This window comes from Pygocentrus nattereri, chromosome 18, assembly GCF_015220715.1.
Source record: "Pygocentrus nattereri isolate fPygNat1 chromosome 18, fPygNat1.pri, whole genome shotgun sequence".
NCBI classification, from domain to species: Eukaryota; Metazoa; Chordata; class Actinopteri; order Characiformes; family Serrasalmidae; genus Pygocentrus; species Pygocentrus nattereri.
The window spans coordinates 40,249,260-40,263,658 of NC_051228.1; the positions used below are offsets into that span (position 1 = coordinate 40,249,260).

General features: G+C 43.8%; 1 protein-coding gene across 1 annotated transcript in view; it reads left to right on the top strand.

The window, feature by feature from the left end:
• Positions 1 to 5,686: 5,686 nt before the first annotated feature.
• Positions 5,687 to 14,399, top strand: part of LOC108414991 (CD209 antigen-like protein A) — an 18,997-nt gene continuing 10,284 nt past the window's right edge. The window contains exons 1-2 of the mRNA XM_017687936.2: positions 5,687 to 5,804; positions 7,567 to 7,790. Coding sequence (XP_017543425.2) covers positions 5,773 to 5,804; positions 7,567 to 7,790 — 256 coding nt within the window. The 5' untranslated portion in view covers positions 5,687 to 5,772. The remainder of the gene's footprint in view (positions 5,805 to 7,566; positions 7,791 to 14,399) is intronic.

Here is a 14,399-nt window from a genome sequence, read left to right on the forward strand (position 1 = left end):
TAATAAATATTAAACGTCTAGTATCAAGCAGTTCAAATTATTGTCCCTCTGAGTTTTTGCACACAATTATTATTATTACACATATGAACAGTTTGGTATTGAGTTTTGCACAGATTAATTTATAATGGCAGGACAGAGTAGCAGACGCTTGTGGATGAAAAGGAAATTTTAAAAAGGAGATTTTAATCACAGAGTAATGAGATGATCCAAAAAGTGGCAAAACATAAATCAAAGTCAGAGTCCAATCCAAATAGGTCATACACAGATCAGTCCAAACAAGCAACAGTACAAGAGGGCTAGGCAAGAGTCGAAAACGAGATAAACGTGGCAAAGGTTCCGAACACTGGAAATGCACACAAGACAGAATGTAAACGCTCGGTGATCGCATTGTGTCTATCTGAAGCCCGGGCTTAAATACTCTAATCAGGCTAATGTGTACAGGTGTAGTGAGTCAGCAATCTGGCGACTGAGATCGCTGATAGGACCATTGGGAAAACGTGATCTTCCATGGATTCTTGGGAGTTAGAGTTCTCTAAGATGGAGTCTGCAGGCACATGATCCGCCTCATGACACGGCCGTCAGCAAGTCCAGCTCCTCATCCACAGCATCACCGGCCTTGCGGATCAGTCTGTTGAGTCTGTTGGCATCTGCCACCCTCAGCCTGCTTCCCCAGCATGCAACAGCATAGAGGACAGCACTCGCCACCACAGACTCATAGAAGATCCTGAGCATAGTCCAGCAGATGTTAAAGGACCTCAGGTGCCTCAGAAAATAGAGATGACCTTGGCCCTTCCTGTAGAGGGCGTCAGTGTTCTTAGCCCAGTCCAGTTTATTGTCAATATACACACCCAGCACTTAATATACACTTAATATTGCCATATTAAGAGATGTACTTAATCAGGATGCGTAAAAGCTAGTTCACGCATTTAGTACCTGAAGGCTGGATCACTGTAGTGCTCTGCTTTCTGGATGTTTCACCAAAAACCTTAAGAAGCTTCAGCTAGTCCAGAATTTTGCAGCTTCCCGTCAGTGTTCAGGACTCAGACACAGCCTCGTTCTTTAAGTCTAGGCTACAAACCCACTTTGCTCTCATCCCACTGCCTCACACATGCATGCTGTTGGAGTGGAGGGGCACTGACATCTCAGGGAGCCTCATGACTCTGTTACCTTTCTGGATTCTCCTTCTTAGTTAGACTGTAATAATGAGACCTGCTGGAGTCTCTGCTGCTCTGTTAACACTGTGATCAGTGACTCTTTACAGAAGTGACTCTCTGTGTATTTCCTTGCTTTGCTGAGTTGATCAGCTGCCCATCCTGTGTGTCTGCTGCTGATCTTCTTCTTACTTGATCGGGTGCCACTGCTCACCAGCCTTCTGGACTGGTTTGACTACTATGGAGCTTCTCGCTGTACAACGCTGTGCAAACCTCACCTGCATGAACTGACCCTCCTGATGATGCCATTACTTCTGCATTTCGCGTTTTCTGTATTTTACACTGTTGTTTTACCTTAATGTATTCAGATGTTGCACTAATGCTACTTCTCTAATATGTTGTTGATGTGTTACTGACATTCTGTTTTTTAATCATCTACAAAAGACGTCTCAAAATAGTTGGTCTTATTTACTGTTGGAAAAAGAAATAACAGACTTAAAAATGCACATAAATACATAAAAGCTCGTTTTATTAAATTTGACATTTCATCATATTTTGGTATACTGCACGCCCTGTATGTATAATGACAAAAAAGGTTTTACACAGACTGTACCTCAAGTTATCCTCACAGTTAGGATGTAAGAAATAATTTGTAACATAATTTTTAAAACATAAATTGAGTGATTAGAAACATGTTCTTCAAAACTGTGCACTAATTCTTTTTAAGTTTTGCATTACTGCTATGTTATGGCTCATGGCTGCTTTTATTAGCTATGCTAACTTCAGCCCAAATGCACTGAGAAGGTGACAGCTGCAGTTTTACAGCTCCCAAAGAAAAAAATATCTGGTGAAGTAAACCAGTCTGCTGTTTATGATTTATGTGGGTGATTTCTGTGAAAAAAGTTATCTTGCTATTCAATAAACCTCAATAATGAAACTAATGAACAGTTTTGTTCTTTGTTTCAGGGCAGCTGACTTTTAAGAAATTGTTTACGCTGTAGATAAAATAGGATGGCTTTATGAAGGTTAAAATTGATTGAAGGAGCATTGATGTTTTGGTGAATTTTAGATGGTAAAATAAAGAAAACTTTGAGCAAACAGAAACCACCTTAAAGAAATGACATGATGGTAAAAACCCTGAAATGTCAATTCAGGGAAGTTGCACATAAGTGGAGAAACACTAAACTTCAAATCCACTGTGACGTCTATAAAGGTTTTCTTTTTTTTAACATATGCAGAACTAGACAGTTTCATTTCTCTAAGATCATTGCCAGAAATATAACAACACCCACATTATTTGTCATGGTTGAAAACCCCTTAATCAACACTTTTCTGCATTTTTTGCAATTTTCCAATAACAATGACAATATTTTCAGAAATTGAAAATATTGGCCAAGCTTTGATTGATTTGGACTGACAGAGACTCAGAGGGGTCTGGAAATAGTTTATCCCTGACCACTGGCTAAGGGATCATTTAACTTAAAGGAAAACTTCATCGATTTGTCATGAGATTCTATGTAATTAAATGGTTAAGATGTAAACAAAGTAATACAGAGTGGTTTGGCATAAAATCATTAGAGAAATTTCCTGAGTCAGAACCGTTCACAGTGGTGGTGATAGGAACCAGACGACCCCCTCTAAAAGCTCCTCACAGGAAGTTCCTACATGAACTGGTTGTGAATTCACTGCCTGATGACTGAGACGCTGTTTTATGAAGGTTTGTGATAAACTTTTGCCCTAAAATATACACAAACCCATTTATTCACATTCCCTGTTTATGTAGAAACAGACAGAATAAAACTAATTCCCTCTCCCTGCCTCTCCTGCCCACATGTCCAGCCGGACAATGAAGAATGACCGACTGTCGAGCCCTCCTGCTACCCACTTCAGACCAGCTGCCCACGCCCAGCTACCACCACCTGCCTTAGACTAGCTGCCCACCCTACACTGATGTTCTCATAGACTCCCAGCTATTCCTACTACTAATATTACTGCTATTATTATTAGTAGTATAATAACTCTGTAGGTAGTCTGACCAGAGGAGGACGGGTCCCCCTGGTGAGCCTTGGTTCCTCCCAAGGTTTCTTCCTCAGTTCTGAGGGAGGTTCTCCTTGCCACTGGTGCCCCTGGCTTGCCCGTCAGGGGTTTTTACATTTATGTTAAAACTAGTCTTTTCTGGAATTCTGTGAAGCTGCTTTATGACAACATCCATTGTAAAAAGCATTACAAATAAATTTGATTTGATTTCCAAAAAAGTTGGGGCGCTATGCAGAATGTAACTAAAAATAGAATGGAATGATGTGCAACTCATGTACATCATATTTTAAAGGAAAATTCTACATAAACAACATATCAAATTTTGAAACTGAGAAATTATTGTTTTTTTTTAAAAAAATATGCTCATTTGAATTTGATGCCACCAACACAAAGTGTACTTTATCACCTCTTTTTTTCACAGCACTCTGTAAGCATTTGAGAACTGAGGAGATGCTGCTGTAGTTCTGAAAGTAAAATGTTTTGACATCGTCTTGCTGAAATAATCAAGGCCTTGCCTGAAAAAGACGTCGTCTGGATGGCAGCAGATGTTGCTAAAACATGTTTATATCATTCAGCTTTAATGGAGCCTTCACAGATGAGCATGTCACCCAGGCCATGTGCACTAATGCCCCCCTAAACCATCATGAATACTGGCTTTAGACCTGAGCACTGATAACAAGTTGAGTGGTCTTCAGCCCGGAGGACACAGTGTCCATGATTTCCTAAAAGAATTTCAAATGTTGATCCGTCGGACCGCCGAACACTTTTCCGATTCCCCTCAGTCCATTTTAAATGAGCTCAGGCCCAGAGAAGGTGGCAGCATTTCTGGATCCTGTTTATATTTGGGTTCTTCTTTGTGTTTTAGAGTTTAACAGTGTTTGTGGATGCAGTGATGAACTGTGTTCACAGACAGTGGTTTTCAGAAGTGTTTCTGAGCCCATGCAGTGATTTCCACTACAGAACCATGTCTGTTTTTAATGCAGGGCCAAAAGATCGCAGCCAGCAAATTCTTTTCCCCTTACATACAGAGATTTCCCCAGATTCTCTGAATCTTTTAATGATATTATGTACTGTAGATGACAAAAATCAAAAGTTATTTGCTATTTTGCATTGAAAAATATTTTTCTTGAATTGTTGTTCTATTTGATTGTTCAATCTTTCACTGGTGAACCTCTCCTCATCTTTACTTCTGAGAGACTCCCCCTCTCTGGGATGTGCTTTTTGTACTTAATTACATTACTGACCTGTTTACATTTACATTTACAGTGTTTAGCAGACACTCTTATCCAGAGCGACTTACAAGAAGTGCTGTGTCTGGTCTGTCTAGAGAAAGTTTCTCTGCTAGTTACCAGCAGGTCAGAGAGAGAGAGGGTCCTGAGCTCAGATACTGATAGAAACACAGTCACTGATACAGAGAGAAAAGGAGCAGAGCTAAACACAGAACTCTGAGCTATTCAATACAATACAATAACAATACAATACAATAAACTACAAAACACAGTGCAATACAATAAAATATGATATACAAGTGCAACACAATATATTGCAAACAATACTTAATTCAATGCTCATTTAAGTGCTGTATAAAGAGTCTTCAGTCTGCGTTTGAAGACAGTGAGAGACTCTACTGTTCGGACAGCCAGTGAGAGTTCATTCCACCACCTGGGCTCCAGTACAGAGAACACTGGAACGCTTGTCTTCCACACGCCTTGAAGGATGGCAGGTCAAGCCGAGCTGTACTTGAAGCTTGAAGGGCTCATGGTTCAGTTAGAGATTTCACCGTTGCCAGTTAACCACCAGGTTTTTTAGCATTACACAATTTTACCAGCCTTGTGTTGCTCCTGATCCCAACATTTTTGGATTGTGTTGTTGGCATCAAATTCAAAATGGACAAATATTTTTAACATTTGATATGTTAAATGTGTTTTTTGTACATTTTCAATGAAATATAGGATTTAAATGATTTGCATATCATTTCATTTTGTTTTTATTTACATTTTGCACAGCGTCCGAACTTTTTTGGAAATGAGGTTGTAAAATTTTGTTAACAGAACACACACACACACACACACACACACGCCAGAGACAGGTCAGTAGTTTTCTGAGATGTTTCTGAGAAGCTCAAAAACAGCCAATTCAGTAAGGAATAGGCTGTGGCCTACAAATGGTTGGAAAAAAACAAAACTACACATCATTTTAAGGTGGTAAGAGGAAACAAAAGAAAACGTCTTTGGATTCAGGGTTTTGGTAGATAGAAGGACCTGTGGCAGTCCTGTGAAGTTCAGAGGGTGAAGGGGAAGTAGAGCTGTTGGAGATCCCCTTTATGGTTCAGAATCTGACATAGTACCTAGTTAGAGAGGAAGAGAGAAAAGGAACTGTTAGAGGTCTTTTCCGTAGGAGAGTGTCTCTCACTGCTGCATGCATGGCCCTTTATGTCTCTCTACTTGGTGATGCAGCTGCTCTCTTCATCGGTCTGATGGAATAACTCAGATATTGAGTTTCAGACGGACCCAGATGGCATTTGACAGGGTTGCCCTCCTGAAGGCATCTAATACCTTGGCCAAGTGTACCAAGTGCTCAGCCCATGATGTATAATACTACAACTACATCATCAAGGTAGGCCACTGCGAAAGTCTTGCAGGCCTCAAGACCATATCCATGAGACTTTGGAAGGTGGCTGGTACTCCATGGAGGCCTAATGGTAGAAATAGGTACTGCCAGTGGCCAGATGGGGTGGAGAATGTTGTTTTTGCCTTGGGAAACAATGGTACTTGCCAGTAGCTGTGGTGAGGTCAAATGTGCTGGTAAATCTAGCTTTACTCAGTTGATATATGAGGTAATTTATTGCAGGAAGAGATTAGGAATCAAAAACATATTATTGTTCCTTATTAATATCATTAATATACATTATTGAGGTGGCAGAAGTCATTGCAGAACTTCCAGCTCCCATCTGGCTTGGGCACCAGTACTATGGGGCTGTCTGAGTCCAACATTTTCTTGACTCTACAGCCCTTCTCCAGGCTTCTGGCAAGCAATAAAGCATTAATCTGATTACAAACCTGGGGGGTCAAATTACAAACATGTTGGATCAAATGTGTCTGGTCTGGAGAAGAGGAGAGCACTTTAGAGTAGTGGTCCACAAGTTCTTGTTTTTGACTACTGGAGAGGTCTTGACCCATCTGGAGTACATCACAGAGTGGTGGTTCCTGTATGTGGGCAACAATTGAGATGAAAGGAATGGGTTCAATCCATTTTTTGATAAGGTTAATGTGATATATTTGATTACTGGTTCTCCTAGCTGATTGAAGTACTTTGTAATTCATGGGGCCCACTCTCTCTGCAATGGTATATGGGCCTTGCCATTGAGCCAGAAATTAGCAGTTGGTGCTTAGCACAAAAATTAAAAAGTGGTCCCCTTGCTGGAACTCTCTAGGCTGGGCTGGTCAGTTATAGGCCCTTTGCTGTGCATGCTGGGCCTGTTCCATATGTTCTTTGACAAGCGAAGCAAGTTTTTTTAATGCAGGCCTACATCTTCTGCACATACTCAACTACTGTTTTAAAGGGAGATGGCTGACTTTGTTTTTCTTGGCTACATCCAAATGTCTCCAGGGTCTTTGGCCATAAAGGAGCTCAAAGGGCATGAAGCCCATGGAGGCCTGAGATGTTACCTCACTGGGAAGAGGATGTATGGTAGGAGGTCCCAGTTCTGGCCATTCTCATCAACTAAATGTTACATTCTCTTCACTGTCTGGTTGTACCGTTTGACCAGGCCATCAGTCTGTGGGTGGTTAATAGAGATATGTAAGAGTTTGATTTTCAAGAGACGACATACCTCTTTCATTAACTTGTGGACAAAGAGCATACCCCGACCGGTCAGTATCTTCTTTGGGATGCCCACACAATTGACAAGAATGTTGCAGGTCTCTGGGTACTGTGTGGCATAGTCAATGAGGTGGCGGTCTCCTGGGGTTAGAAGTCGGACACACAGCACAGCGTTGGCAAAAATGTCTGACTTCAGCCTCCATAGAAGCAGAGTGAAATCTGTCATTTAGCTTGTTTAGAGTGTTTTCATACTCAATTGCCCACCGAGGGGATGCATGTCTGCCAAATACATGGCTGAGTTTATTTTGGAATGGGGTAGGACCAGCAGTTCCGTACACTCACTATGGATGTGTGTGTTACTGTATTAGTGAGGGTAGAACTCAGATATGGATGTCTGTGTTATTGTATAAGTGCCTGTTTTGTCCTCGTTTACACACAGCCAACTCAAAAAATATAAAAGCTCTCATTCTGCACCCTGCATATAATATAATTGCACATTTTTAGAAAGAAAAGAAGAAGTAAGAAAATAAAAAACTTGCACACTTCTCTTTTGCAGAGTTCTTGAAATCATCCCACCCATTTCTAGACATCACTATTTTGAAGACTTTAAAAGGTGCATCTATCATACTGATACACTTCACTGCTACATCAAGACCATGAAAGGAATGAAAATTGAAATGAGTGAAAATATGTATGCAAATTCAGAAGATACTGAGTTCTACACCCGCAACCACATGCTAGGAAAAGGGACCTCAGGAACAAACCGAGACTCTAAAACAGGTAAATTTGAGACCAGTTCTTCTATTAAAAAGACAGATACTCTGTACTCTGAGCCTTTAAAATGGGAAATCAGTTATTGAATCAGCTACACCATTTGAAAATGAGATTTTAGAGAAAGAATTGTTATATTAGAAAGGCTTCCTTGTTCTGGCCATTGCTTTAGCATGATACAGACTAATACTTTAAGCCTGTACTTCACTCTTCAGGTTTGTTATGCAGTAACTAAACTTAATCCTTAAATGGTCTAATCTAAATCTATATGCAAAAATCATGAAAGAATATTGTAAGTCATATTTGTAACAAAAATGTCTTATAATTTGGTTGCTTGTGTCATGATTGGCCCGTCCCAGTCCTGTCCATGTGCTCCTTTGTTTTGGTTTTAGTCCTGGCCCCTGTTTGGTTACTCCACCCCTGATTGTGTTCACCTGTCCCTCATTGTTCCGTGTATTTAAACCCTGTGTTTGCCCCTTGTGTTTGCGAAACTTTGTATGAATGTATTGGTCTTTGTTTAATGTGTGGATTCTGTTTTTTTGTCATGTCTGTCCCCCGATCTATCCGTGTCAGCTATATGAACGACCCTGGATTTGCCCATAATAAATCTTGCTTATCTCAGCGTGTGCGTCCGCCTCCTCGCTCCCCCTTACAGCTTGCTTGTTCCCTCCACAGGTAACATCAGATAAAGTACATTTACTGAAAATTTGGACATGAATAAATATTACATATTAAGGACAAAATATGTTTTGACACTTCATGAAGGACTAATGAACATTACATTTACATTTACATTTACAGCATATAGCAGACGCTCTTATCCAGAGCGACTTACAAGAAGTGCTTTGTCAATCTAGAGAAAGTATCTTTGCTAGTTACCAATAGCTTAGAGAAAAAGACAGTCCTGAGCTCAGATACTGCTAGAAACACAGTCACTGCAGACACCAAGAGAAAAAGAACCAGAGTTGAACGCAGAACTCTGTGCCATTCAAATGCAATACAATAACAATAAGATACAATACAATAAATAAAATAAGTGCAGCTTATAATTCAATGCTCATTTAAGTGCTGTGTAAAGAGATGAGTCTTCAGTCTGCGTTTGAAGACAGCAAGAGACTCTGCTGTTCAGACAGCCAGTGGGAGTTCATTCCACCACCTGGGTGCCAGTACAGAGAACATTCTCGACGCTCATCTTCCGTGCACCTTGAAGGATGGCGGGTCAAGCCGAGCTGTACTCGAAGCTCGAAGGGCTCGTGGTACAGTTCGAGATTTTACCAATGCCATCAAGTAGGTAGGGGCTGGTCCATTTTTGGCTTTGTAGCATGAAAGTAGAACATGAAAATTAATGAATAAATTAAATAGAAAAAAAGAAAACTTAACCAATATTGTAACAGCGCTTCAGGGTCAGCTAGCTGCATCACTTCAAACAATGAAGATGTTTTCATTGATTGGGGACAGACTTTTTCTGCACTTGTTTATGTGCAGAGCTCAGTGCTCCAGGTGGCTTGAGTCGACAAAAGTTAAAATCAGAACAATTAAGCTATTTGTCACTTTCTGTTGTCCTTAACAAAAGTAGTGCCAGAATGCATGACTAGTAAATTCACAGACATAATGAAATTATCATAATCATTCATGTTGATAATAATGATAATAATATTAAAATATTGTATTATGCATTATGTAAAACCTCTCCATGGATCACCACCTTATCATGGTGGAGAGGTTTGTGTGCTTGAAGGACCCTAGGAGCTATGTTGTCTGGAGCAAAAGCTCCTGGTAGGGTCTCCCATGGCAAACTGGTCCTAGGTGACAGGCCAGACAAAGTGTGATCCATAACCACCCCTATGAGGACAAGAACAAGAAAGCAGGACTTGTGTACCCTGCCCGGATCAGGGTTACCGGGGCCCCACCCTGGAGCCAGGCCTGGGGGAGGGGCTCGCCAGCGAGCGTCTGGTGGCCGGGCATTCACTCATGGTGCCCGGCCGGGCCTAGCCCGAAGGAGCTACATGAATCCCCCCTCCCATCGACCCACCACCGATGGGAGGGGCAGTAGTAGGGGTGCGGTGCATTGTGGATCGGGCAGTGTCCGAAGGCATGGGCCTTGGCGTTCTGATCCTCGGTTGCTGAAACTGGCTTTTGGAACTTGGAACGTTACCTCATTGGCGGGAAAGGAGCCTGAGTTGGTGCGCGAGGTTGAGAGATACCGGCTAGATATAGTCGGGCTCACCTCAATACACAGCTTGGGCTCTGGGTCCAATCTCCTTGAGAGGGGCTGGACTTTTTTCTTCTCTGGAGTTGCCCATGGTGAGAGGCGGCAGGCAGGTGTAGGCTTTCTCATAGCCCCTCGACTCGGCGCCTGTATGTTGGGGTTTTCCCCGGTGGACGAGAGGGTAGCTTCCCTACGCCTTCGGGTTGGGGAACGGGTCCTGACTGTTGTCTGTGCTTATGCACCGAACAACAGTTCAGAGTACCCAGCCTTTCTAGAGTCCTTGGGAAGGGTGCTTGAAAGTGCTCCTCCTGGAGACTCGATTGTCCTACTGGGGGACTTCAACGCTCACGTGGGCAACGACAGTAAGACCTGGAGGGGTGTGATTGGGAGGAATGGTCTCTCTGATCTGAACCCGAGTGGTGTTCAGTTTTTGGACTTCTGTGCAAACCACAGTTTGTCCATAACAAACACCATGTTTGAACACAAGGATGTCCATAAGTGCACATGGCACCAGGACACCCTAGGCCGCAGTTCAATGATTGACTTTGTAGTCATGCCATCGGACTTGCGGCCATGTGTATTGGACACTCGGGTAAAGAGAGGAGCTGAGCTGTCAACTGATCACCACCTGGTGATGAGTTGGATCAGGTGGTGGGGGAAGATGCCGGTCAGACCAGGAAAACCCAAACGTATAGTGAGGGTTTGCTGGGAACGTCTGGCAGAAGAACCTGTCAGATTGATCTTCAACTCACACCTCCGTCAGAACTTTGACCAGATATCGGGGGAGGTGAGGGACATTGACTCAGAATGGGCCATGTTCTGCTCCTCCATTGTTGAAGCGGCTGACTGTAGCTGTGGTCGCAAGGTAGTTGGTGCCTGCCGGTGCGGTAATCCTCGAACCCGGTGGTGGACATCCCAGGTGAGAGATGCCATCAAGCTGAAGAAGGAGTCCTACCGGGCATGGATGGCCTGTAGGACACCAGAGGCAGCTGGCAGGTATCGACAGGCCAAGGCAAAAACCCGGGTGTGGGAAGAGTTTGGTGAGGCCTTGAAAAGTGACTTTAAGTCGGCTCTGAAAAGATTCTGGCAAACCGTCAGGTGACTCAGAAGGGGAAAGCAGTGTGCCACTAGCACTGTATATAGTGGAGATGGTGTGCTGCTGACTTCGACTGAAGATGTCATTGGGCGGTGGAAGGAATACTTTGAGGACCTTCTCAATCCCACCGACATGTTCTCCAGTGAGGAGGCAGAGTCTGGGGACACGGGAATAGGCTTGTCCATTACTGAGGCCGAAGTCGCTAAGGTAGTTAAAAAGTTCCTTGGCGGCAGGGCTCCAGGGGTGGATGAGATCCGTCCCAAGTTCCTCAAGGCTCTGGATGTTGTGGGGCTGTCTTGGCTGACACGCCTTTTCAACATTGCGTGGACATCGGGGGTGGTGCCACTGGATTGGCAGACTGGGGTGGTGGTGCCTCTTTTTAAAAGCTACAGGGGAATCACACTCCTCAGCCTCCCTGGTAAGGTCTATGCAGGGATACTGTAGAAGAGAGTCCGGCTTATAGTCGAACCTCAGATTCAGGAGGAGCAGTGCGGGTTCCGCCCTGGTCGTGGAACACTGGACAAACTCTTTACCCTCTCCAGGATTCTGGAGGGTTCATGGGAGTTTGCCCAACCAGTCCACATGTGCTTTGTGGATTCGGAGAAGGCATTCGACTGTGTTCCCCGGGGTATTCTGTGGGAGGTGCTTCGGGAGTACAGGGTACATGGCTCTTTGCTACGAGCCATTCAGGCCCTGTACAAACAAAGCAGGAGTTTGGTTCGCATGGCCGGCAGTAAGTCAGACTTGTTCCCAGTGAGAGTTGGACTCCCTCAGGGCTGCCCTTTGTCACCGATTCTATTCATAATTTTTATGGATAGAATTTCTAGGCACAGTCAGGGGATGGAGGGTGTCCGGTTTGGTGACCTCAGGGTCACATCGCTGCTGTTTGCAGATGATGTGGTCCTATTGGGGACATCAGGCCGTGAACTTCAGCTTTCGCTGGATCGGTTTGCAGCCGAGTGTGAAGCAGCTGGGATGAGAATCAGTACCTCTAAATCCGAGACCATGGTTCTCAGGCAGAAAAGGGTGGAGAGCCCTCTCTGGGTCGGGGATAGGCTCTTGCCTCAAGTGGAGGAGTTTAAGTATCTCGGGGTCTTGTTCACGAGTGATGGTACAAGGGAGCAGGAGATTGACAGGCGGATTGGTGCTGGGTCAGCAGTGATGCGGGCTCTTTACCGGTCTGTTGTGGTAAAGTTGTGGTGAGCTGAGCCATAAGGCAAGGCTCTCGATTTACCGGTCGATCTACGTTCCCACCCTCACCTATGGTCATGAGCTTTGGGTAATGACCGAAAGAATAAGATCGCGAATACAAGCGGCCGAAATGAGTTTCCTCCGCAGGGTGTCTGGACTCTCCCTTAGAGATAGGGTGAGAAGTTCAGTCATCCGGGAGGGACTCGGAGTAGAGCCGCTGCTTCTTCACGTCGAGAGGAGCCAGCTGAGGTGGTTCGGGCATCTGGTTAGGATGCCTCCTGGACGCCTCCCTCGGGAGGTGTCACAGGCGAGTCCACCTGGGAGGAGACCCCGGGGAAGACCCAGGACACGCTGGCGCGACTATATCGCCCAGCTGGCCTGGGAGCGCCTCGGAACCCCCCTTGGAGAGCTGGTGGAAGTGGCTGGGGAAAGGGAGGTCTGGGCTTCATTGCTTAGGATGCTGCCCCCGTGACCCGAACCCCCGATGGATGGATGGATGTTAAGACCTAGTGTCAAAACTAAATCTAACGTATGACAACAGTCATGTGTAGGCCCTGCTGCATTTTGGGTAAAACCAACAGAGTCTAGGATTGAGGTAAATGCCTTTTTTAGTGGGTCGTCTACCTTCTCAAAGTGAATATTAAAATCTCCTACAATTATTACTTTATCGTAGCACACAGCCAGGTTTGCAGCGAAGTCACTGAATTCTTCTATAAATTCAGAGTCGCCCCCTGGTGGCCTGTAAATGTTAAATAATGAGAACGCCTTTTTTGTGACCAGATTTGTAACGTGAATAGAAAGAACCTCAAAGGAAGTGAAAGTGTCGCATTGTTTCTGACTGGTATCGAGAGTATTTTGGTAAATTATACAGAATCCACCTCCCTTGCCTGATAATCTCGGCCTATGTGCGTAATTATAGCCTGTAGGCGTGGCTTCATTTAAAGCTGAATATTCATCTGGTCTAACCCGTTTCAGTGAGACAGAAAAAGTCAAATTTATGATTGCTTATAATTTCATTTACGACGACTGCTTTAGAGTTTAGTGATCTTATATTAAGTAGTCCAAGTTTTAGATCTAAGGTGTTAGTGCGATCATCAGAACATGGATATATGTTGATTAGGTTATTTAAACGGTCTGATTGAGTTTTTCTGTGATTAAATTTAGTTTTAATTCGGGGCAAAGACACAGTCTCAATAAGGTTAATCTTGGGTGACGCCTCAAGGCGGATCGCAGACGGTCGGTTTAGCCTGTCTGTCTGCGGCCTGGTCCCGGCTCTGGATTGTCAGCAGCGGTTTACACTACTCTGCTGACTAACTAAGAGACTATGAGCTACGCTGCACGAAAGTAAGGCAGCACCCTCCCGCGTGGGGTGGACACCATCCCTACCTATAAGACCAGGCTTGCCCTCAAAATCCAACCAATTATCTATAAAGCCTGCTTGATTTTCGGAGCACCACTTGGACATCCAGCAGTTTAATGCAGTTTAATGCCATAAGCCTGCTGTAGGCTTCAGCGCCGCACCGCAGAGCAAATTATGGCATTGGACATCGTCTGGGTCTGTTTAATCACCTCTCTACGAATATCGAACAAATAAAATGACAAATATCATTGGCCCCTACATGAATAACTATCCTCAAATATCTCTTATTAGCTAACAGTCTAAGGTTGCCACTAATGTCCAGCGCTCTGCCTCCCAATAAACATCTAACTGTTATTGCTGGTGCTCCTAATGGAGTAGCTAATTTTATGTGTAAAACAATTGAGTCTCCTATAACCAAGGCACTTTTAACAGGCTCCACAATGGGTGCTTCACTGAGTGGGGCAAACCTGTTTGTCAACTTACTTCCCCATAAAAAAATTGTGGTCCCCCATCTTTAAAATTTAGATTTAACACCTGATTCATGGGTTAAATTATTTCCTGCCATGGTACAAAATAAATAAATAAATAAAAATAATATCAGCCTTTATTTCATGCTTTGAGTTTTGTTCTGCTCCACACACTCAGCCTTGCACTGTTCAATTACACACTAAACCTGTTACTCATCACATGCTGATTTCTTGAGCTGTACAGTACCTGGAGAAAAGGCACACTCAGAGTCAGAGATTATCCATAGAGGATAGC